This window comes from Alexandromys fortis, unplaced genomic scaffold, assembly GCF_014885135.2.
Source record: "Alexandromys fortis isolate MF-2015 unplaced genomic scaffold, M_Fortis_MF-2015_v1.1 scaffold_1, whole genome shotgun sequence".
In the NCBI taxonomy this organism is placed as follows: Eukaryota; Metazoa; Chordata; class Mammalia; order Rodentia; family Cricetidae; genus Alexandromys; species Alexandromys fortis.
This window is the reverse complement of record NW_026067927.1, coordinates 24574669-24600531: the sequence shown is the minus strand read 5'-3', so window position 1 is coordinate 24600531 and position 25863 is coordinate 24574669. Positions and strand designations below refer to the sequence as shown.

Genomic DNA, 25863 nt, shown 5'->3' with positions numbered 1-25863 from the left:
TATTCTGCCAGAAAGTTTGCAATGTCTCTTATATTCTGGGTCCTAAGAGAATAGCTTTAGCCTACCTACACCACAGTGCTTCTGTTTTTTTGTTCCACCGCTAAATACTCATTCCCCTCACCTCACCTAAGGCATAGAGAGTGACAGATGGAGGGACAGGGCCATTGGACTTTTAAAAACACTGTATTAGTACCTTGTCTGGACCAAGCACTGTCTAGAGAAAATCCTGTCTGAATACAGCAGCAACTCAGGCGAGTTGGTGCCCTTGGAAACTTTGGGTCTTTGAATGAAGGAGGTCTTGAAAACCTAGACAGGCAAACCTATCTTCTCATGGGAGAAACACTCAGAGTCACTTGTCCCTTTTGTAGTCAATGTGGCCCAGCTAGGAAGAGAGGGAGGCAGAGAAGAGCACTGTGATAGTGTGCTTGGCAGATGACAGGTAAAATCAGTCAGGAGATATGGTTGTGTCCTTCCTTCAGTCTGGAAGGTGGGTGGAATCAGCCTTCATGCATATAATGAGGAGTGGGACCCAGAGGTGGTAAGAGCCGAGAGTGAAGCTCCTTGCCATTGGCATGATAGAAGTCGTAGGCACATTGGTTTGGACTGGTTATGTGGAGATGTGCATGGGTGAGACATTCCCAGGCTGCAGCAACATAAAGTAGGGAATTCTAAGGACAGGCTGGTCATATCAGAGGCAGGCAGAGGGACAGCAAGGGTGATTGACAACTGACAAAGCCTGAAGATGGCAAAGGATAAGAAATACCAAAACAAACAAACAAACCAAACCTACAAAGACATGAAATACCCAAGGAAGAGAGTTCGTGGACTCTGAACACACTCTGCGTGCCTGGGGGTTCTAGGCAATTCCATCTTGATAGCCAGAACATTAAACTAAGTGCTACATTTCCATTAGTGAATGATATCTCAGTTTGCTTTAAGACAAGGGCCTGGGATACGAAACTAGAACATCAAAATGCACATAAAAACACTGACATCCAAGGAGTTTGCTCTCCCTAAAACATTTTGCTTTGGTTACCTGGAATATTGACCTATGAGGAACATTCTTTCCACAGAGCTAAATCCAGATAGTTCACCCCACAAAACAAGCCATGGTTTACATAACAGCTTACATAATGTTAAATTATATAAGACGACAGATACGCATGCTCAGGCATTACAGATAATTTTCTGACAATTTCTTAAGTATGCACTTTATTTCACAAAATCTGTCATTTCGTTTATTTATCAGCAAGTGACATCATGAAGAAAATACTTTTATTAGTTCACAAATAAATAGATCTCTTCTACACATAACAGAATAGTATATGTAATACCTGTCTCCTCATGCAGAGGTAAAGTTAAGTGTGTATGCAATATCTGTCTTAAACATTACCACATTACTTAGACACTACTGGAATTAGACTTTTTGACCATCTGCCCACCCACCCATCCATTCATCACCCACCCATCTATACATCCATCCATCCACCCACTCATCCATCCATCCATCCATCCATGTACCCAAAAACCATTTATTGAGAGCCTTGTCTGCCAGATATACTGATGCTAAGGACAATGTGTGAAGGTCTGTCTGCTGGCTTTGAGTTTGCAGCATAACAGGGGAGAAGCTTTCAGATAACCAACCAAATAACATTTTTTGAGTTCCAGGAAGATTTTGAAGAGGGTCAGAGGCATGAGTACAGATGAACCTGACCTAGAATGGGGAGTCAAGGAACCCTTTGCCAAAGGGGAGATATTCTAGCTGAGACCCGAAGGATACTCAGTCATATGGATTGATGAAAGTTTAGAGAGAGGGCCCACTTGAGCAATGTGGAAATGGCCCCCACAAGCAGCTTCTTTGGTTGTAGAAGCTGCTTTCCCCAACAAAGTAGTTAGTTGTACAGGTGAGACACACAGCCACAGAGTGAGCTCTTTCTGTTCCACAGGAGATCTCTGACTCTCGGAAGGTGCTTAGGGCCTAAAATTGGGCCTCCCTCTCAGAACACTACCAATAGCAATACAAACTGGGCCTCCCTCTCAGAACACTACCAATAGCAATACAAACAGGGATAGCATTGTTCTTGGTAAAGTGGTCCCAGAGACTATGAGCCTTCTGAGATCAGTTGTGTTGCGCTATGCTGAGCCTGAAAGCCAGGGAAGGCCCCATGCTCCAGGCAGCCATTACCAGCTCTGCAAACGTTCAGGAAGACAAGAGAAAGCAGAATGGGATGTGACTGAGCCTAGAAAAGCATCGCCTATCTTATCTAAACAGATTTGAGACCATGCCACCATCACGGCCTATCTTTTAGAACAGAAGAGAAGACAAGTATTTAAGCTATAAATATGGCAGCTAGACATCCAAAACATCAGGCCAATGCCTCTGACTTAGGAAAAGGAATAGGGATGCCCCAGAGACTCAGTACCTTGTTGGGGATTCTCTCACTGAGGATGATGTAACAAGTGTGTGTTCAACAGCTAGAACTTAGTAGACCAGCGCCGTTCACCTCACTCTCTATAGCATATCGTCCTTTATCTGGAAGGGACACATTGCTGGGTGTTCTTGACATTATGAATTTTAGGTCACCTCATTTTCAGGAGGTGGAAAAACAGAGAAAGAATCAAAATTGTTGGTGCATTCTTCAGGTGAATGCTTTTTAACCATGCCTATGCGTTAAGAGTTTATGCATGCTGACTACTTAGTAATGTTTCTAGGAGACAATGGGCATTGAGGTGGCAGTGGCCCAATATATAGAAGGGAAGGCTGTGATTAGACACTACCTCTGTCAATCATCAGGGAGGTACGGGAAGCTCGAATATAAAGAACCAAGCTATCTCTGCAGTTTAACCATGGATCTTTATCTTGGATCATTATCTGTAATTATTATTGTGAGCCCACCCAAGAAAGGGCAGAATAGGGGTATGAAAAAAATCTCTCACCACAGCAAAGGGTTGAGGAACAAGTGTTCCTAGGGTGTGGCATATATATTAAAAATATTATGATTAAGAAAAACATCAAAAGAGTCTTTGTTGGAAATTTCTTTGACTTGATAGCTAGGGTCCCAAATAGGTTTTTTTTTTTTTTTTTGGTTTATAACATAACATTAAATTAAATGAAAGTCTGGTGAGGACAAGGAGATGACCTCACCTCAGGTCAATAAATGGTGGCTGACATAAGAGCTTATCCTCAGGATGAGAAAAACAGGAAGGAGGCTGTAGAAGAGCCCACTTTTTAGGTAGGAATGGTCTCCCACAGACTGGCAGATCTCCCTATCTTGATGGTTACAGATGCCAGATCTGATCAGGCTCTGCAGACATGGCACCGGCTCTGACCTGGCTTATGTGGTCAGCGATTGTCCCTAGATATGATATTCTTTTGGAAATAAACATTCTACCGGTCCAGTTCCTACAATGCATTACAGAGCCAGAACAACGAATTTAAATTTCACTGTGTATACACCCACTCTGGAATTGGTTTTTGCAGCAGAATCCACTAAAGCTGACCTAACAGTTTCACAGTGAGGTCTATCTCCTGCAGAAATGTCCATATACGCTCACTCAAAGGCATGCTCAAGAATTTTTACAGCAGCACAATTTGTAATCACTAAAACCTGGAAATGAGCCAAGCCCTCCACAAAAGAAAGGGCAGTTGGGAGACTCAGAAAATGCAATCCGGTATATCTGATTCTACAGGTATATCTCACAGCATGGACTGAGCTCACAGATGCACCGCTGAGCCACGAAAGCTAGACAAATCCCACATGTTCTAAGATTTAATTTATGTCTCGCACGAAACAAGGACGCTAACTGGTAGTCTTACATGTCTGGAAGATGTGAAGCTTATGCCTGGAAGGCGACATGAGGAGGCCTTTTGGAGGCTGGTCATGTCCTATTTCATGGCCGACGTAATCATTACATTGCATCCTATCTATAACCTCCACTACACTGCATTCTACCGTTTTCACACATCTGTATCTATCTGTTGTGCTTTAATAATAAATTTTTAGAATCTGAACTTTGCCATTTTGAAGCATTATTAAACGTTATCCATCACTCAGCTTTCTCATGTGCGAAAGCCATGGAAAGACCCTGGCATGGTGGCTGGGGAACTAGCGGTGGTACACATAGAATGTCCCATAGAGGGCAATCCTCAGACCTGGTAGGGAGACACAGCCAATGAGGTGAAGCCACATGGGAAGGATGGAGGAACCCTGGGCAGAACTGAAAGACTTCCGGTGTGTTCCTTTATATTCTTAGGAATGGGTAGGAAGTTACTGTTCAAAGAGCCACATCTTCTTACCACGATCAGGGCCAGGCTACACCGCCCTAGATGGGAGTTGTATGATGAGAACAAGGGGGTCTACAACTGGAGATGGAGAGTTGGTGGTCCAGATGGAAGCAGAGCTGTGTGGGCACGAGCAAAGGCCTCAGCAGAACAGGAACACGGTGGAGTTGAGCTTTTCAGGGTTGCTGAGATTTGCTGCTGACACAGCTCTTGATTGTGTCCAAGCTCAAGGGTTATGAGATGAATAATGACATATATGCTCACATATGTACATAATGTATACATACATATATATTATGATACTCTTTGTTATACATATATATACATACACATCCATGACCATGTGCATATGCTAAGATTTAGTTTGCTTTAGATTATTTACTTTATGCATATAACTATTTGATCTGCATAAATGTCTGTGCACTGTGTAGACGCCTAATCCCCTCAGAGATCAAAAGAGACTATTAGATCCCCCGGGACCAGAATCACAGACAGTTGTGAGCTACCACGTGGGTGTTAGGAACCAAACTCAGGTCATCTGGCAGAACAGCCAGTACTCAACTACTGAGCCATCTTCCGTGCCCTCATGCAGAGGTTTGTGAGTGGCTATAGTGACAATATGATTTGCAGTGGGGAAGTGTTGCAGTGGGGAAGCTAAATGTCCTCAGTGGGGACAGTAGGAGGTTTCGAACCATTTACTGCCTGTTATAAGCGCCTTTGCCATTCTGGTGTACCAAGTGTTGCCTTTCCCCTTGAGGGATTTACTAGATCACCATGAGGCACACATACTCATACACCCTTCAGTAGAGTCCCCACTAAGAGGCCTCAGACCCCCAAGAACTGTACAATGATTGACCACACCCTGCCCCTTTAGAATGGCTTTGGAGGCAGTCAAAACATGTCAGGAAGGAAGGCTCTGAGACTCAGAACAAAACCAGCGAGTACCAGAAGTTCACTGTGATCTGTGTTAACTTAGGATAGAGTTCCCAATGTATGGGCTATGAACTACATATGCTAACAGCACCAGGAACTGTTGGAATGTTCCACTGGGGCCCCAGATCAAAGCTGGGGAATGTGAACCTCAAAGATGAGGCCAGGGTCCTACCCTGAAGTATCACAGACTCATACATGGTCCAAAAGCTGAGGGGTGAAGCCTAGAGTGTCAGTACTGGCTACCTTGACTATAGATATTGTTTTAAAGTACGTGTATTTCAATCGGGTTTCTGTGATGAACATGCATTACTAACAAGGGGAAAAACATTTAAAAAAAGTGAAGTCAAACTTGTTCCATGTCGTGCTTGGAGCGCTTTCCACATGCAAGCAGCAAAATAAAAGCAGTACTTACAAGGAATTTCGAGTTGTCAAATAAATGAACTAAAATTTGAGCAACACAGAACATGTGAATTGTGTAGACTAATGCCTAGCCAAACACCGGCATTCAAGAGAGAAATTACCAAGAAGAAATGTACTTAGAAAGAATTTGAGGCTAGCAGGCCAATACTGAACGCAGCTGTTCTGTATTTCTGACTTGGCAGAAAACAATATTTCAAATTTACTACAAGGAAGGACTAAAGAAAAACCCAAGGCACAGACTGTGCCAGGCCTTGTGTTTGAAACTGGAGAGACATGGGGAAGAGGTGTGGGGGGAGACTCCAGTGTTCGCCTATGCCTGCTTCTGGTACCCTATATATCCATTAAAACACATGAACTCCAGCCAACCCAAGCTTCTGTTTCTCAACAATACACACCACACAGGTGGTCCTGCCTCCTCTGGGGAAGAAGGGAGCCACCAAAGGCTCCCCAGAGAGATCCTTGGGGAGGTAGTAAAGGAAATGCTTTGGTTTCATTGGCCATTTATCCACAGCCAAACACTGGGTCTAGCAGAACGCCTCTGAAGGCAACTCTTCAGAATCTTGCAGAGCCGTGATTATCGTGGCCAAGAATCTTCTTGTACTTCCTCCTTACCACCCACTCACCCATCCATGTCGTCTGTCATCGTCTCTCCCGTCCCCACTTCTCCCTTTCAAGGAACCCTTTGTGCCTGCCTCCAGGTCCCAACCTCCATTTTCATCTTCTTGGCTTTCCGTTTTCATCCTTTAGGTGTTATCCCTGGCAACCAATCACAGTAATCTTCCTAATGTGCCAATCCGATCATATAACATACCAATCTGATCATATGGGCTCATAATTTACCCTCAATCACCGATAGAATCAAGTCCAAACTCTGACATCACTTTAATGACTCTGGCCTCTAGCCCTTGATTATTTCCGCAATGGTTTCCTGCCAAGTTCTTCCTCACATCGCAGCCCTCTCAAGTTATCCTCAGCTCTAGACATAAAATCCTCTCTGTTGCTACAGTGGGCCACATCCTTCCTACCACAGATGGGACTTTCCACCCTCCCTAGCTTCCCTTTGCCCACTAAATGACTTAGCATTCAGAAACGTTCTCGTAAGCTACTCGCTCTGCCAGACTAACTCCTCAAGCTCTCTCGATCCTTGTCTGCCTGTGGATGAATCTATCTTCCCTCTGGAATGGGGGCTTTATGAGGGAAAATCGTGATATTGTGATAGTTAGCTACTGTACTGCCTTGCACACCACAGTCGCTTCATACATATTTCTGGCTGGATGATGAGGATTTAAGTTTTCAGCCCAGGAAGAACGTTTGGAATATCATGAGGCCTCACTTGAGGCTTTCTTCATCTGGACAATAAGAACCACCAGCATTTTCAACAAAGAGTCCATAGATTGAGACATGAAGTCTTATAATGGAGGGACTTTGAGTTTCTTCCATTACTGCTTGCAGAAGAGTACTAAGTCCATGTACCCTGAGGCATTCCTCACTGTGACTCCCCACCTCACATCACATCTCTCTGCTCTAACTGATCTTTGAAAGTCAGAGCCAAGAGATAAAGGGGCTCTCCACACAGCCCTCCCATCTTCTCAGGAACTTCACTTCCCTGCTTTTGTCTCCACCCGACCATCACTCAAAGGTGGGATTAGAGAGGGGATGTTGATCTCCACTAAGCCCCGGGCTCATGTCTTCGGTCCCCAGCCCCCGAGTCAGCTAAGGCCTCACTATAGAGCAAGCATGGACAGCTGACCTTTTCTGAATTAGTTTGTCCTTCATGGTTCCCTTTGAAAGAACAGGGCTGTCTGCAGAGACACCAATGAGCAAGGCAATAGCGTTCACTGACATGCAGAGAGCCTCCCAGCGCATCGTCTAGTTGTTAAAGTAAGACATGACCTCTGGCCTTGGCTCAGTGTGCCAATATGTACATCAAGTACACGTTGTGAGCTTACCGTCATTTCTCCTCAGCACACTGAGAATCTACCTCTGCTTCCCTCGCCTTCCAGGGAGAATCAAGACAATTGCCGCCTTACGCATCAGTCTCAGGAAACTGACTCAGGGCACTTTTATACAAAGCACAGGGCAGTGCAGCTGAAGAAGCAAGAATTTAATCTCTGCTTATATTCCATACTAGTTGTGTGACTATGCTGGGATGTCATAGTCTCTGGGGTAGACCCTACTATCGTGGTTTTGCTGAACATTCATATTGCCAAACCGACTTCTAAATACTGATGTTTCTACATATCCACAGGCTGCTCTCAACTTCGAGCCTAGAAGCTTCTTTTGGCAGTGGACAGCAGTCAACAACAAAGACAGATAATTAGTCAAAGTGACTGTAAGTGCTCAGCCCAAAATGAGACAACTTTACCAACGTCCCTCCCACCCCACTGTCAAGGCTCAGAAAACATTGAGAAAGAGGAAATGGAAAGAAAACTAAGAGACGGAGAATGGGCAATGTGTGCCGTTCAATGCTGTCTTCTGGGCAGGACGCGGCATTACACTTATGACCCACCGCAGCTGCGGTTGTTTGCACATGACCTGCATAAGACCAAGCCAACTTGACTGCCAGCATAGTTGGGGGAGGCTCTCAGGAGGCCCCGCTTTCTAAGGAGGTGTTGACAGTAGATGGCTGCCAGGGCAGGAAGGATCCTTTGAGGACATGGCAACCGGTGGGTTGCCCACGCTCCAGTGCATGGCCCCATAGCCATGCACATAGGAGTAACATTAATTAGACTTAGTTTGTTACTAAAACACTAAAGAAGAGGACATGAATTTGGGGGAGAGAAGTATGTTGGGCTTTCAAGGGAAAGTTGGAGTGGTGACATGAAGGGGAGATATGACCATATTTAATTGCCTACATGTACAAATAATATTTTTAAAGGATCACACACTTGTGCATGCATGAGTACACACGTGTACACACACACACACACACACACACACACACACACACACACACATGGTGGCCTTTGCTTGTTTTTTTTTTTTCCTTAGCCCAGAACTGGATGGTGGAGAGGTGGTAGGATCAGGCACTTCTCTGAGCTGGAGCCCCTAGTATCACTGTGCCCTTTAGCTCCTTCTGATGTTACTCTCACGCTTCACACTGGAACAAATTTCTACTCCTCCGTGACTGTCAGCAGTGAGCCATTCAGGCACAGTTTAAGATAGTGACTTTAAAGTGGCCATCATGGGAGTGTTTACAGCAAGAAAGTAGAAAATGTTCCTGGTCGAGGCTTTCTTCCCCTGGCAGTAGTTTTTCAGGATGGTGCTACCCAAAGCCTCAGGCTCTGAGTTGTGGACTCTTCGATAAGTTCCACAAATCTGGCCACTTGAGTTCAGGAGACAGCGCCGTGCATGCGTTGGCACAGGAAGGGAGAATAGGCAGGCCGATTCCTCCTCCTGCACACCACCCTGCGGGTTATTAACGAAAGCTGAACCCTGCGTCCTGTCTTTGTTCCGTTGCTTGTTTGTGTGTTTTCACATTACGCAGTGAAGCTGTTTTCTTAACCATCCCGAGCTGTTCTGAAATCCTTCCAGGCTCCCAGTACATGTAGGTGGTGACCCCAAACTTGGCTTGACCAAGAGCTCAGCTATTCCCAGAATAGATCCCACTTTACAGTGTGCTTCCGAGACCATTTCTGCAACTATGCTGCAAAGACATAATGCTGTCTTCTTAGTCAAGTAACCATGAGTCAAGTGGGAAGTCGTGTTTTTGTATGATGCTTACAAAGACTGATGGGAAACTCAAAATGCCCATCTGTTACCGTGAGTAGATCACTGTTAAGACAGGGAAGGGTCCTGGGTTCAGGTCTCTGCAATGCTCTCCTTTAACTGAGCTATCTTAGGTAAGTTAGTGCCTTTCTATTAAACTTCCTCATCTGTGAAATAGGTACAGGGTTGTCTACTGTGTTCCTATAGCAACTAGAGAGAAAGTTGTGTTTGGCTTTGCGTCTGACCCTTGTTAGCTATTGCAGATTGTGGTTGAATAAGGAAACTGCTTGGTACCTCTAAGGCTATGGTGATAACTCAAGCTTTAATGTTCACAAATAACTAAACATACATGCAGTCTGAGGTCAAATGTGCATAAGAGCAAAGCCCAGGAAATGGTTCAAATTGAGGCCTGGAAGAGTAAAAGACTTGGGGTGAAAATACCTCCTCTCTCTCAGGCTCAGGCGCCTTTATTGACTGGGTATATATCATGTAGGGCATTCCTGCATATACATGTATTTGGCAGAGAACCAAAATAACCCAATTATGTTTTTATCATTAATTAAACTTTGCAGAAGGAGGGCAACATATGCTAATAGTAGGCATAGCTCTTATTAGACTTCAGAACTAAGTTAGAACTGACTCTGCAGAGCTGTGAAAGTCCTGAGTGTGAAATAAAAATATCCCAATACGAATAAGCTCAAAATTCTCTCTCTACCTCTTTCTCTCTTCCCCCTCTTCCCTCCCTCCCTCTCTCTCCCCCTCCTCCTTCTCTCTCTCTGTCACTCACACACACACACACACACACACACACACACACACACACACAGTCACCCACCACAGAGAGCCCATCAAAAATTAAAATCTACTGTAATCTGCTAAGAGTACTGATATTACCCAACATAATGGCTGACTGCCAATCAATTTAGCTAGTGGCCTTGTTGCCACTGTAGAAAATGAAAATTTGTTGACAAAATCCAGACCGATCATATAATGGTCTGTTAATTCCATTCTCACAACAAAGTAGGCTCTGATCGCTTTCATTAACCAGCAACTACCAAATGCTCACCTACTCAGCTATAGCTATGGCAAATTTAAGGCCAAGGATATCCAGAGGCCTACTGTGGGCTAGGTGGTCTACCTGGACCCCACATCTGATAGGTTGCACCTAGTAGGACTGTAAGGGAAGAGCAGAAGGAATTAAACCATTGCTCAAAATGTGCTAACTGTCACCACAGAGAACCCACAAAGTATACATGAGAGCAAGTGAAAGCTCCACAAGAGAACCATGCTGGAAATGACGTACAGCTCAGCCCCACTCCAGAACGGGGGCCACGGGAAGAACAGGGTTTTATCTGGAAGCCACATTTAAAACAAGTGCAAAGAAATACACGACATATATTTTTTTCACGACACATATATTAATGAGACCCACCAATCAAAAATATTTTGTTCCAGTATGATGAAATATCAAGATTATTAATGTTATTCTTCATTCTTTGCACAGGTGCACACATGCCTGCATACACGTGTGGCATGTGTGTGTGCATGTATGAGTCATGCTCATGACACAGTCAAAATAGAGTCCTCTCTGGGCCATTTCCATGCTTTGGTCTAATGATCTACGCTGATCCCCGTATGGAGAACACACGGCTCAATGACATATTTCCTCCTTCTTGGGTTACAGATGTCCTTCCCAATGTCCATTCTACTAATTTATGGGAGTGTAAAAAAGGATTTTCAGTAAAATGCACTTCCATTGGCTTTGATGGAAAGAGTCCGTGATGAAAGTGGAATCCCTAATAAGCATTTCATAAATGCCTTGTCTTTCAAACTCAATATAAAACAGAATAAAATACATCTCGCAAAGACCTCCATGCCGCCGTGCAGATTTAAAGTCCCCTGCTCTCAATCAATTGGGCCCAAGAACTCAAAAACCTCTAAAGATGCAGTAAAATATTTATCAGCAGAAGTTGGTGAAATTGAGAAATTATTTATGGGGCAAATTCTGGAAAAGTCACATTTTGGAGGGGGAGGGGAGACAGTACATGTTGAGTATACCACACGTTATACTCACGACTACCAGCTCCTTCTTTTTGTGGAGAATTCAAGGGAGGAAGCGTGCTTAGGACTGTGGGATGTTTTCCTCTTTGCTCAGAAATGAGAGGGTTTCTAGGGCAGGTTTTACAGGGAAGAGCCCGAAACAAGGAGGAAGATGCATTTCCTGATGGCCTGGTGTCTTCCTATTGTTTTCCCAAAGCATGTGGGTGCATTCTACCCATGTGCTCCCAACCAGCTGATTCAACAAGCAAGTGTAATAGAGGGTCATGGCTATCCAGGACGTACTCTTAGGATGGGAAAGGGGTCTCTGGACTACCCAATGTCCTAGTAATCTGGCAAATTGCAATCTCATAATTATTTGGTGGGCAGGTGGGTTATGCATCAGTCACACTGAGCCTATAGCCTTGGGCATTCCTATGTAACCTTTCTGTGGGTCGACAGTCCTGCATGGCATGGGCTAAATGAGGAAACCCTTCACACAGGGCTCATCCACCTCAGCACCTTTCTCTTGCTGGTTTTGTCCTTCCGCAGAACTAAAAGCTTTCCAGGAGACAATGGTGCACGCTCTGGTTTTCCGAGGGAGGAGCTAAAGTATGTTCTCCACAGCCATCGCTTTCACTAGCTTTCAGTACCAGAGTCACAACCCACTAACTAGGTTCTAACATGAGCAACCTCTAGCATGGCCACCTAGAATGTCCCCATTTACACTAGTTATCTGGATATAAGTGTAAGTGAAACCTTTCTCACTTAAAACTGTCCAGATTGGGACAATAAATGGCACTGACACGGTATAGTTCTCTTTAGTCCCACACAATCCTCCGCCAGTCTCTTTCTAGGCAATTTTCCCAAGCGTCTTTCCTGTCAATTAGAGGGCAGCTGGGGCCAGCCTGGGCTGCAGGTGAATGAATGAATGAACAAATGTGCATGAAGCTATCCAGAAATATTTATTGCCCCTTTAGTTGCACCAAAGGTAATTTTGTTTTTCAGTTGAGGACCCCTCTCGGCTCACCATGGAGAGAATCTCAACCTTGGTCCTCTACAAAGTTACAATTTTCCCACTCGTGATGGGATACTAACGTCTAAATCTCCCAAACTTCCCAGTGCTTCGTGCAAGGTAACTATCTTGCAAAAAGTCTGCCTTTGCTTTGTAGCCCCTGATGGAAGTTATTTTCCTGATCGGGCCTGCTTGGTTTAATCTTTGTTCTGGTTCTTTCCTTTCTGTCTCCTACCTTACCTCCATCAGCGCTACCTGCATCTGTCAGGCTTTTCTCTACAGAGGGATGGGAGAATACAGAGGCCTTCAGAGACCTCTGGGTATGGACCAAGGAGGATCTCTGGCCTCCGTGTGTCACTGTCTTCTGAATCTCTCTGGGTTAGTGCACCTCTGGCTTTAGTTTTACACATCAGATCACAGTCTAGGGTGTTCTTATTTGAAGAAAAGATTCAGTGGTGTGCTGGTTTGAATGGGAAGGTTTAGAAGGGGCGGTCTTGCCGGAGGAAGCGTCACCAGGGTTGGGCTTTGAGATGAAGTCTCCAGTCACTTCTACTCCTCTCTCACTGCTTCAGGGTTGGGTTGCAAGACCTGAGCGCTCAGCTCCCTGTCCCTGGCCAATGATCGCTCACTGCTTGCTGCCACACTTCCCTGCTATGCTGGACTCTTCTCCCTCTGGAACTGGAAGCCCAGATAAACTCTTCTAGAAGTTGCTTCTGATCATGGTGTTTTATCCAGCAACAGAAAGTAACAAAACTAGTAGCTATTAAGGAAGACCCTTGGTTCATTTTGGATCCCCTCCCCCCAAGTGAACCCTGAAACAAGTCTTCTATTGTGGTCACTTTATTCAGAAGGCAGCGAGGCTACTCCTAGCTAAGTATCAATACTCAATGTGTGTGGCTAGATTATAATCCCATAGAGGAGAGCCCAGAAACTGAGGATCACAGTCTCAGGAGCATCTTACCCAAAAGGGAGGATGAGGAGTGAGTTCCTCAACACTCCTTGTTTGCCTTGGGTTCTGCTTCATGTGTGGATGAAAAAGTCTAGTAGCTTTGGAGGAGAGCCTTTGCCCAGCAAGCTGACCCAGAGCAGCTATACATGTGGTGTTAACTCTATGGTGGAGTTCCCTGGGAAAACTCAGGACACTGATGGATTCTGCACCTGATATAAACACTTTGCTAGCAGGTTTTCCTGATCTTTCCCCATCTCAGTTCCTGAGTTAACTTTTTTGTGTTCCTCAGAGGCCCGATGTCCTTGACGTCTGTGAGTAACTACCCTTGCTGCCCAGGAGGAAAAGTCCCTGCAATTCTACCTAGTTTGTGTCAGCCAGCATATATCGAGTATCAGCTATAAGGCACCATGGGAAGACCTGGGGACTTAATGGCAGTGGAAATAGACAGGATCCTTGATCTTCTAGGATTAGAGATGCATAGAAAATACTAGTGCCTATTCATGGTTTGTCTGGCACTCCACTAAGCCCTTTCTTCTCATGACATTAATTTCTTATGACAAGAATTCCACAGAGATCCTCCTCTAACATGCCAAGCAGGGGAATGAGACTCTGAGAGATGAGGCAACTGGTCAAGTCACACAGGGCGTTAGCAACTGGGACCAGCTTCATGTCATCTTGCCTCTTGTCTAATACATGCAGGGGCTGCTCACACCAATCTGAGCCCTCTCCTGTGGGATGAGAGGCTCTTGCCGACGGGCACTGTGATGGCTGACTTGAGTAATCAATTTGATGCACCTGAGAAGAGGGACCCTCAAATAAAGAATTGCCTCCATCAGATCGGCTTGCAGCTACTTCCGTGGGGGCATTTTCTCAACTGTTAATGGATACAGGAGGACCCAGCACAATGAGACTGGTGCCATCCCTAGGCAGGTGGTATTGGGCTACGTGCAAAAGAAATGGCTGAACAAGCCAGGGGCAGAAAGATAGTAAGCAGCATTCCTTTGTGGTCTGTGCTTCAAATGCCTTTCCTAGCTTCCCTCAATGGTGGGCTGTGGCATGGAATTGTGAGCCAGTTTCACCCCCTTCCTCCATGTGTGGCTTCTTGTTTTATCACAGCCACAGAAATCAATCTAGAACAGGCGCTCTCTTTTCAAAGGGCTTCTTAATGAAGTGTTTGGTTTTGACATGTACTGAAATATAGCATGCATTGACAAGCACATCAATGGATATCTGGCATGTAATAAAGGAGTTTTCTTTTCTTTTATTTTTTTACTAAAATGTGAGTGCTGGGATGTAGCTGGAAAGCATACAAGAGCTTGCTGTAAAATTCTAAAAGCTGGTCTCTGCTCTCCCCCTGAGAGTTCTGGTTCAGTGGCCTAAGGAGGGGGCCTAGGAACACACACTTCTACAGGGTCCTGGAGGAGCTGACATTGGAGTTCACACTATCTCTAGGAGGAGGCTGGCCTATGCCTGTGTTCCTCACCCTGGCCACACATCAGACGTCACTGGGATCTTTTAGATAACACCTATGCATGGATCTGTGCATTAGCCTGGAGTATGTGGCCCTGGTACCCGGGTTAAGTGTCTTTGGGAATTGTGATGTATAGTCACGGGTGAAAACACTATCTTCCAGTTAGGGTACCTAAAAAGGGCACAGGCTTAAGTCCTGCTGCTATTTAGATAGGGCTTGTGTGTGACCACCCCAATGCTTTACCTGCTAGAACATAAATGTCATTGCAAGGCACTAAGACTGTAGACACCATCTGACTATGGGGTTTGAAGCCATGCCCTTGGCATGTGACTAAGATTAGGTAAGGTCCCTAAGCTAGAACCCCCATAATAGACCGCTGGTGGCAGAATTAGAAGAGGAGCTGTTGGAGGAATTGCACCATCTGCACTCAGTAAAGTGCTCGCCTTGTGATCACGAGGGCCTGAATTCAATCCACAGAACCCATATTGAAAAGAAAGGCAGTATGGTGCAATCCCAGGGAGGCAGAGACAGGCAGATCCCTGGGGCTCACTGGCCAGCCAGCCTAGCCTACCCAATCAGTCTAGACCAGTGAGAGACCTTGTCTCAAAAACACAGAGTAGATGGTGCTTGGTGGGACAAGCCAAGGTTCTTCTCTGGATTCCATATGCGCACACGCACCCCCCACACATGCACAAAAGTACAGCCATACTCACGAAAGTATGAATGTATAGATACCTATGAAAAAAAAGAGAGGCAGAGAAACTAGACGGTATGCACATGGATGCTGCCTCTTTTTCATCCATGGTTCCTCATGCTTCTTCAGCTCACCGAGCCATCACCTGATGCCAACACTGGGTCCTTCACAACTATGGCCATGAGGTAAACAATCTTCTTTTCTCTTTAAAGCAGCCTGACTCTGCTGTTTCATGAGTGTAATGAAAACATAGTACCATTGGTCTCCAAACTTATTCAAGATGTGGGGATTAGTCCCTCGGCAAGCAGAAAGTTCCCTATTCTTAAGCTGCATACATGCGCACTCCCCTCCTAGAGGACAAGCTGGATTCCTTGCTAGCTATGCTGTATTTACCCCATCTTGATGGGCCTGTGGCATCAAACAGGCTTTCTGTTCTCACCTGGTGAGTAAGTTACTAAAGCCATAGATCCTGGCATTGAGATCATTCATACAAGCCAGCAGCCATGTTCTAGTTGCATATTCAGCAAGAATAGTAACGGATTCAAACCTGAATATCTGCATAGACATTTCTGTGGGGGCAGGAGGTACTGATGTGTGTTCTACGTCATTTACTTGAGGCCACTGTTCTGGATGAGGTCCAATAGGGCAGAGAAAGAGAACTGAGTCACTCGTAACAAGGCACACATAATCAGAGTGATTTAAAATGGCTCAGATTTCTGAAAAAAACAGGACATTCACAGCAACCAATTATGGATGACTCAATACATCTCACCCAGTGGGTCAAAGATGCCTCTCTGCTTTGTTCCTTAAGGTAAATTACTCTGAAACAACATATTCATTTTAGTTCTTACTCCCCCTCATCCAGGTAAAGCCAGTCCCTTCTGCCAGTTCAGCAGAGAGGCCCTCTAGTTCACAGACAGGAAGTGGCCTGAGTCCTGAATCACCAAAACAGATAGTCAGATCATTAAACTCAATTTGCTGATTTCTTTCTTTCTTTCTCTCTTTCTATCTATCTTTCTTTTTTTTTTTTCCTGTTTTGATGCAATGTACCATCAATACTATGGTCCATTTAACAGTGGCCATTTTCTCCTGGCGACTTTGCACTTCAGGCTCAAGCAACAGTACTTCGGATCTAGTTAGTGTGGTTGAGTTTCTGTAATCTGGCTTTGTTTCTGGGAAGCTGCCCTGGCAGTGAACTTGGACTGACACATTTTAAAAACAAAACTTCAAAAAACCAAACAACCAAACAAACAAAAGAACCCACAAATCTCAACACACAGCTGTCCGCCTGTCCCCTGGACATCAGCTACAAAGACAAAGCAGCCGGCTGTTAACCAATGACTTCTTAGAATATCACTTCAAAATTATCTTCTACTATGTAGATCCCACAGTTATGATATATGGCTGCTACTTTCTCACAGTCTTTTTTCTTCTTCATTGTGAAAATGATTGCTGAACTTCTGTCTTGATAAGATCATTTTGACCTCTTACCATGCAGTAATGGAGGCCAGTTCCAGCTAATCACAACGGTCATAGCCTGCTTGTTTTGGGCATGCTCATCCCCTATTAGAAACGCTCTGTGCCATTTATCCTTTGTTCAACTTACCTTGCCAACATCTCTGGGGAAGGGCTGTCTCTGGTTCTCTGGGATCAAGATGGGAGATACCACAATGGACCTCTTTTGTCTTGGGACAGGAGATGTCCTTGCAAATTTAAATATATCCTAAAAGAGAAAACAAGATGAACTGACTAAGGTCTCCCCCAGATGGGAAAGTATCAGCCCACCCTGGGCTCTTTGCTTTGTTGTGAAGGTCACAACTGTCTAGACATTGTCAATTTTATTCTATCAAATATCTTTACAACAACCAAGTGCATGGTTGGAATCGCACGAAAGTTGACACCATGATTCACAATGACAACTATTAAGCCAGTTAATTCCAACCTCTGAATTATCTACCTAAATGTCACAGTGGATTTGTACACCCTTCGTGCTGTATGGACTGGTCTTCTTACTCTGCCAAAAAGGTAGGAGTGATCTGGTCAGCAACCAATTTCCAGCCATAAGCATGGCTCCCCGCATGGCCAGCTAGAGGGTTAGGGGTGAAGAACAGTGATTGACATTTTCACATTTGCTTCCAGGCCTCATGAAGATATGGGTGATGTTTGTGTACTCCATGATCAGGAGTGCCTTTGGGGATACATTTTCCAAGAAAGTGTCCCTGTTTGACTTACTGCAGGCACTGTCACGAGTTTTACATCTAAAAAAAAATCACTGTAATTAATTCTTGGAGAATTTCTACTATGTATTTTGATCATGTTCACCCCCAACTCCTCCCCTCAACTCCTCCCAGATCTTCCTTCAGCTCCTGAGTCCCCAACTTCATGTCTTTCTTTTTTTTAAATTCAATAACCCATTGGCTCCAATTTGAGGGGTTACACCTTTTTAATTCAAGAGCTGTATTCTACAAAGGAAATTTAATCATTATTTTACATCAAGGGCTAATGTCACATTCCATAAAAAGAAGGAAACATAAAAATAAACATACAGAGACCCACAACATTATTAAGTTTAAGCTAGAAACTGCTGCCTGCCTACAGAGAGGTAAGAGAGGGGAGAGGGAAGCTAGAGGGGGGTAGCACAACCTTGATCTAATTAAAGGGCTGGAGAAAAATGAGTTGAAAACAGAGCACCACTTTTAATATGTAAATCAATCTCATCAAATACCACATGCTAATTAAAATGATCTTCTGCATCATCAGGAAAGAATACCTCAGACTTCAGTGCCATAGTCAGTTCCCATCAAGACAATGTGGTACATAAAAACTTCATGGCATCACTAGCCCCTGGTCCATAACAGTGTGACAGTGTGTGTGTGTATTTGTGTATATGTGTTTGTGTATATGTGTATATGTGTGTGTATGTGTGTTTATGTGTGTACCCTGCATTTTATAGTTTTAAGAGAAAACATACACAGGAAAGTCAAACAAGACAAAAACCAGCTAAAGCTTTTGAACACCTCCACAAACATTCACACTGTCGATTTTTCTTGGGATATTGACTAGCAGTCTTGGGGAAAGCCGTCGGGCAATATTTGGTTATCAAGAGCCTCACAAATATCCACAACCCCTCCCTCTATGATTCCGTTCTCGGAATACACTTGGGTGCTTAGCTCAAAGGAGAAGAAAACTACTCAGAAGAACCCTTACTGAGGCAGGACACGCGAAAGGCAAAAGTACAAACCAGTCCAATGTTGAGCAGCAAGGATAAGATTAAACACGAGCCTAGTGTGGGGAGAGCACACCCCAAGCTCTTCCATAGACTGCTAGACTAGCAATACAGCGAGTGTGGATTGGCCAACATGGGCGCACTTAATGTGTGCCAGCCCTTACATTTACAAAACCCTCCCAGTAAATCCATATCTCTCTTTGGCCAATGGAGAAAGTTTGGACAGACTATGTAGGAATTACCCCCAATTACATTTGCCTAACAAGGAGAAATAACGAATGTCATCAACTATATTCCTAGAGAACACCCTGTTGTGTCCATTCTAGATCACATGACTGTCATAGAAGAAGAACATAAAAATATGAACTAGGGAGTCTACATAAAATGTGGTTGGTTTACCAAAACAGTGTTTCTTTTTTTTCTTTTTAAATATTTATTTATTATGTATACAATATTATGTCTGTGTGTATCTCTGCAGGCCAGAAGAGGGCACCAGACCTCATTACAGATGGTTGTGAGCCACCATGTGGTTGCTGGGAATTGAACTCAGGACCTTTGGAAGGGCAGGCAATGCTCTTAACCACTGAGCCATCTTTCCAGCCCCAAAACGGTGTTTCTAAGCTGAGAACAAAAAAATGAAGCTAGATCAGGCCACTTCACAGACCAGAATAATTATTGCAAACCTATCAAAACCTTTTTCTTTGCAATAAGTTAGTTTTCCAAGAGAAGATGTGAGCTGTTATTTAATGGGGCATATATTCAGTTCTGTACAATGGAAGGCATCCTGGAATCGGAGCAGGCAGCAGTGTAAATGCCTTTCATACCACTGCCCTGTCTACTTGGAACTGCGAGACTGATGCTATGTGGACTAGGTCCTGTAGAAGAGCAAAAGCGCTCTTAACCTCTGAGCCATTTCCCCAGCCCTGCTTACAAAATTGGTTCAATTGGAAAAGCATTTCCCTCGCAAGCACAGACAGACTTCAATTTGATCTCCAGACCACACTTTAAAATAAGGCTAGAGCAAGAGTCGTGCACTTGGAATCTCGTCACTGGGGAGTGGAGACAGGAGGATCGCTGAGAATGACTGGATGGGAGACTCTGTCTCAGAGGAGCTGGACACCGTTCAGGATGATGACACACAAGGTTATTCTGTGGCCTTCACATGCAAATGCACACACATGTGCACTTGTGTAACATGCACACACAAACACACACAAATGTGTGCATGAGAATGACGGCTGGTTTCTAGGATGACAGTAGTTTCTGCAGGCAGGCAAAGACAGAACACTGGATTCTCTCTCTCTCCCTCACCTCCCTCTCCTGTGGTGCGTGTGTGTCTATTTATGAATGACAGTAGAAAGAACTAGCAGAGAGGCCAAAGATTCTGCTCTTTACTGGGGGACAACAGAAAAATGGGACATATGTAAAATATGGGATACATGCAAATCTCATTTACAGTTAAGAAAACCAACAACTTCAAGAGCTGCACATGAGTGAATGCGTAGGACAGCCCTGTGTGGAGATTTAAGGCGGCATGCATATGTAAGGGCTGGGTGATTCAGAGCTGTAATAGAGCCACAGAGACCTCCGTTCATTACGACAGCGTGTGTGTAAATGTGTCCAAAGTGATGACAAAGCACCCTGTGTCCTCGGCAACAAACTTTCCATTGTTTGTGATGAAGGGCTCACTTGTGTCGGCAAGCCTGCTGGGGGCGATGCCATTGTTCTGGGTGCCTCCCCGCCCCAGCCCTGTGCCCGCTCCAGCTAGCCCGCTCTTCCCAGCACACCAGCCATTAGGGATGCAGTACCAGTCCACCTCTCACCTCTCCCAGCTCTCCGGATGCAGGGGGGTAGGCACAGTAGTGCCAGCCCAGATGTAAAAAGCCAGAGCAAAGACACGGGACTGGGAGGGTCAGCGTGCATGTAGAGTTGCTTCACGGGCCTGTGTGCCAACTCTGAGGGTACCTTAGCAGTGCCTGGAGAGAGAAACTGGGCGAGGCAGCCTTATTCCTCCCATTCCTAAACACCTCAGCCTTTATTTCACCTTCCAGGGGCTGTTGCTCTGCCTCTGCCTTTGTCAGTTATGCGTGTGTGTCAGCAAAGAACCTCAGTGTTCACGGGCACAAATGCCTGTGATGGGATTGGTGACATTGTGTCTGTCTGGGTACTCTGAAGCCAGGTGCCTCCATCACTCCTTGTTTGTTAGGAAATTATCTTGTCATAGGAGGACATAGAATTTTCTTTCAAGTTGGGTAAAATGATGATGGCTGGTGGGATCCTGGGACGGCACGAAGCCATGCAACCACTGGAGACAGAGGCAGCCACCACTGTCAAGGGCTGTTGGCGCCCAACAGGAGTAAGTGGGTAGAGGCCATCATGTCTCAGAGCTTCTAAGAGCATGTGCTTTCTAGAAACAATAGCTAGTGACGTCACAAACAACATTTCCAGTAAGGAAAGCTGATGACTTTGGTCATGTCATGAGAGTGTCAGGGATGGATATGGGTGGGAGAATCATGGCTAAAGAGCATCATATACTCACGTGATGATATCCTTACGAAACCTAGTACCACATATAATAAATAAATCACCATTTAAGCAAGAGAACAGAAACTGAGAATTTCCAGTGACTTTAGACAGATCAATATCTTGCTGAAATCATTTAAATATTTGTTTGGTGACCCCCTGTCCAAAAGTGACCTTTGTGGAAATGACATATTTTGCCACACTTTAGCTAGCTGGACACGTGAGCTATTGCTCTGGGTGACATTATCAGGTGGTGAGAGTTGGCAGGAGCTGGGAGACCCCAGTGAGATCCTTTTTCTGAGAGATCTGTTTGAGAAGAACCCTTCCTGATTGCCACATTGGCGTCATTACTCTTGGCCAGGCATTCTTAGATCATTACTTGGGAAATTGATAATTTATCTATTTTTAGATGGTATTCCAAACAGAAAAAAAATATTTACTTCAATTCCTTGTGTTCCTTTCATTTTCATGTAATAAATGATATACCACAATATTAAGAAGTAAGTCAATGTGTGAGTAAACACTCTCATATGTGTGGCTGAACAACCAAGCATCAAACATGGAGCACTGATGAGGTACATTTCCAGGGTCCTAGGACTGTGATGTTGGACTTTGGTATAGGAGGGACAGGAAGTTGCTGCCACCAAAACAGTCAATGATACAAAGAAGTTATGGGTTTTTCGGTGGGTGTTTGGGATTTGAGTGGTGACTCTAGAAGTTTCTACTCAGAAAAAAAATTCTTTAAAAACATGACCTGCCCCTCACCAATATTGTGTAAGTGCAGGCGTGACCAAGGGTGAAGTCCCCAGCACTACTGAGGCAGGGAAGGCCCAGGGGGTGTGGTTCTTGATATTGTTGCTGACCTCAGCAGGCACGGTCCCTCCTGGACCCTGACCTTTCTGTATGACCAACTTCGTCTGTGCTTCCGCTCTCCACTCGTCTCGAACATCAGTTCAAGATTCTTTCTCCAGAAAAAGGGATATAAGGAAGGGGCCTGGGGCTGAACAAAAGAAGGCAGGGGGACAGAAGGAAACAGCAGGCCAGCAATGATGGGGGCGGGAAAGCAGAGAGAGCGGGCAGCCTGAGATGGTTTGAAGAGGGTGGGGAAGGGGATGCCAGGCCTGTCCAGCACAGCAGCAGCTCCCCAGTCACCAGGAGAATCCTCTGCACGACCTGGGTAGAGGTGTGAACCCTGAAGTTCACCCCCGCTAAAACAGTCTCTGTTCCCCGACGCTCATTACACCAAGCCCAGCGCCATGTTCTAAAAGTTGGCCTCACAACTCAAAATGCAAGGACCACAGCAACAGGCCCTAGATGTTGTTTCTCAACAGCCGACTTCCTCACATCTAAGATGCCGGTTGAAAAATAATCCAAAGGCTCCGGCTTCGGATAAAAATTTGCCAAACAACACATCCAGGACACAATTGCCTCTGAAATATTTCATGAAGCAGGAAAATAACAACCCAATCAAGCCCGGCTCGTTCCACTGGAGGTGAAAAATGTTTTAAGCATATTTAGATTCTTTAGTCAGAAGTCCATTGAACCACGTGCAGCGGTGATGAGGATATAATGGAAAGAATTTTCCTCAATCTACTCTGGCATTGATGAAATATTCATGCTAAATAGCTACTTCTCAGCACCTGGAGGGATCCGCTAGTGCTTTACAAATGGGCTTGTTTTCCTAATACACACAGAGCGCCTTGCCTCGACAGCTGAATTAATCCGAGCCTGTGTTCTAGGTGCAAGAAGGTAAACTCCAGCAAGGGTGCTTTCCACATCTGCCAGAGTTCAGAGCAGGGAACCGGCCTGAAAGGACAGCCCTCTCATAAACCCTGCCACCTGACTTCTATGACCCGCAGCGGCACAAGGGAGGAAGGCTTTATTTGGCTCATGGGTTCAGGTTCCAGTCCCTCAATGAGGGGAAGTCAGTGCAGGAACTCAAGCAGCTATAGTCATGTCACATCCACGGTCAAGAGCAGAGACAACGCTCAGCTGGTTTCCAGCCCTCTATGCAGCTCCAGGTCCCAGCCCGTGAAACAGAGCCGCCATCCTCAGTTAAACACCAAGGCCACCTTCCAATGGATAATTGCACAGACATGCCTATAGGCCCACTGATCTGGACAATCCCCCCATCGAGGCTCCCTTCCCTGGCCATCCTACTTTGTGACAAGTGGGCATATTAGTCCAACCATCACACCCACCCCTAGGAGAATGATCCACCGAAATTCAAGTGTATATGTACACAGTGTTGGCCATGGGTTCTTTCCATGACAATCACACGGAGCTATCCACTGGACCCCCAGGCTTTTTCTACATCCTCAACAGAATGGAGTCTGCTCTAGCTCAGCCACCGACACTCCCCTCCCATGTCCCCAGTTGCAGTTAGAGAACAGTTTGGGGATGCCTTCTAATCGCTTCCGGTCAGGGCAGACATTTTCTTTCATGCTTTCCAATATGGCGCGACAAGCCTGCACCACCTCGTCCTATTCTAAAGGCTCAGGGTGACTTCGGGGAAGAGGCAGTCCCACCTTTCACTTATCGCCTGATGCTTTTGTCACTGGATGGAAAGGATGTCAGCTCTCGAGAACACGATGGCTACCACTGTGGACAGGGCCGCTACTCGGCAGTGAAGCATGACATCACAGGTGCTAGCTCAAGGGGACATTTGGATAATAGTGAGGATGGAGCTGGTCTATTATGGAGTGGATTCAGACACGGTGTACAGCTTTATCAACGGTGCAATGGTACTGTCCTCTGCACTCCTCCAGAGTGGCATGTCTCTTTGTCAGACATAAGAATATATCTTAAAAGCATTTTTATTTACTTGTGTGTGCACATGTACGATACATACATGTGGAGGCCAGGGGGCAATCGCCACAGTCCCCACTCTACTGTGTAGGTCCTAGGGTTCAAATTCAGCCTTGGAGGGAAGTGTCTTGACCACTGAGCCATCTTCCCTGCCCAAAAGGAACTCATTGAAGGACCCACTCTCTGGATTTAGTCTGTTTTCAAATTCCTTGTTCTCTCATCTTTTCTCTATTTGTCAGTCAGTTTGGGGTCTTTTTCTTGATGCTAATGGCTGCAACCTCTAAAATGAGAAAGCTTTTTCCCAGGCCTGGCAGGATGACTCAGCAGTTAAGAAGACTAGCTGTTCTTGCAAAAGGCTGTTCAGTCCCTAGCAGTCATATGGCTGTTCACAAGCACCTGTAACTCTAGTTCCAAGGGCTCTGATGCCCTCTTTTGGGTACGCATTACTCATGTGGCATTTGGTACAACACACACACACACACACACACACACACACACACACAATTTGCCCCACCAGCTGCCAAAGTCAATCGCTCCCTTTACCCAAGCAATTTTTAAAGATTCTCCATGACGGGAACTCAGAGACATATTCTCAATATTTAGGCTAAACAAACCCCTCTTGTGAGCCCCTGCATTTCTTCTATGTCACAGTTGTCTTGCCCACATCCCTGGTACAGTTCCCACTACCTCCTCTCTTGGAGACATTTTAATTAAGACACCAGGGTCGCCGTAGCACACTTGGGCGATAACCTCTTTCATGTAGCTCTCTTCAGCGGAGCCTGGAATCGGCAGAGTGTCTTTTATCTCCCTGTTCCGTCTCCCTCTCCTCCTTTTGTTCTATGTTTCTTGTTGGATCACAGGTCCTCACATTTTAATTCAGCCCCATCCCTCTTCCACGCAATGCCGTTTACATTAATAAATTCATCTCCACAATGATGGGCGCACTGTCGCCTGTCTTCCCCACGTCATTGATTATTGCATCCTTTGAAGATTCAAAGGTGCGTCAGATCTACCATGAAAAAGGACAAAAAAAAAATAATAAGAAAGAAAGAAAAACACATTTGATATTCTCCCACATCTGAGTCTTCTCTGGGCCGGGTGGTTTTGATGTTGAGATGGTAAAACAATTGCTTAAAGAAGAGGGTGCATGGAATAAATATTCAATCGCTGTGTAATTCGCATTCTTCCCTAAAAGGCAGAAGGGCCCTGCTCCACTTTGGAAGTCATGGCAGGCAATGCAGAAACTGTTTGATGACTGAGCTCTGAAAATCTTCTCTGGGACCTAGGGAGCTATGTCTGCATCCCAATTGCTCTTTGAACCTAGCTCACAGAAAACAATGGCTTGGTTTCATTTGGTTTCCCTTTCATACTGAGCGCTCCTGAATGCTCAACACACCTTTCAGACGTCTTGCGAACCAGCGGCTTCCAGGGCAGCAGAGAAAATAATTTTGAGCTTGCTATGCGTTAGGCCTGGACCTTCCAAACACTTTTCTCCTCCTTTAATCGATACTTACACTGTCTTTGGGACACACCATTGCACTCCCACGCTCCAGATGAGGAAACTGAGGCCGGGAAATTTTGGACATATAGCCCAGGCACACACTTTGGAGAGTGGAGGAGCTGGGGATTGAACCCAAGACATTTTAATCTGTCATCTGATAGTTATCTGCTCTGCCTCCTGAATAGCTTACTTTCCCTTTGAAAATTTTAATTCCAGAAAGAATTTTGCTCCAGATCTCTTCCAGAGAAAGGGTCACATTATTTGTGATCTGGGTTTTTTTTTTTTTTTTTTTTTTT

General features: G+C 45.1%; 1 protein-coding gene across 2 annotated transcripts in view; it reads right to left on the bottom strand.

Moving 5' to 3' along the window:
* Positions 1-25863, bottom strand: part of Cdh13 (cadherin 13) — a 938536-nt gene that overhangs the window by 471654 nt on the left and 441019 nt on the right. For both annotated transcript variants that reach the window (XM_050144164.1, XM_050144165.1), the window contains one exon: positions 17116-17232. In XM_050144164.1, the coding sequence (XP_050000121.1) occupies positions 17116-17232 (117 nt within the window). The remainder of the gene's footprint in view (positions 1-17115; positions 17233-25863) is intronic.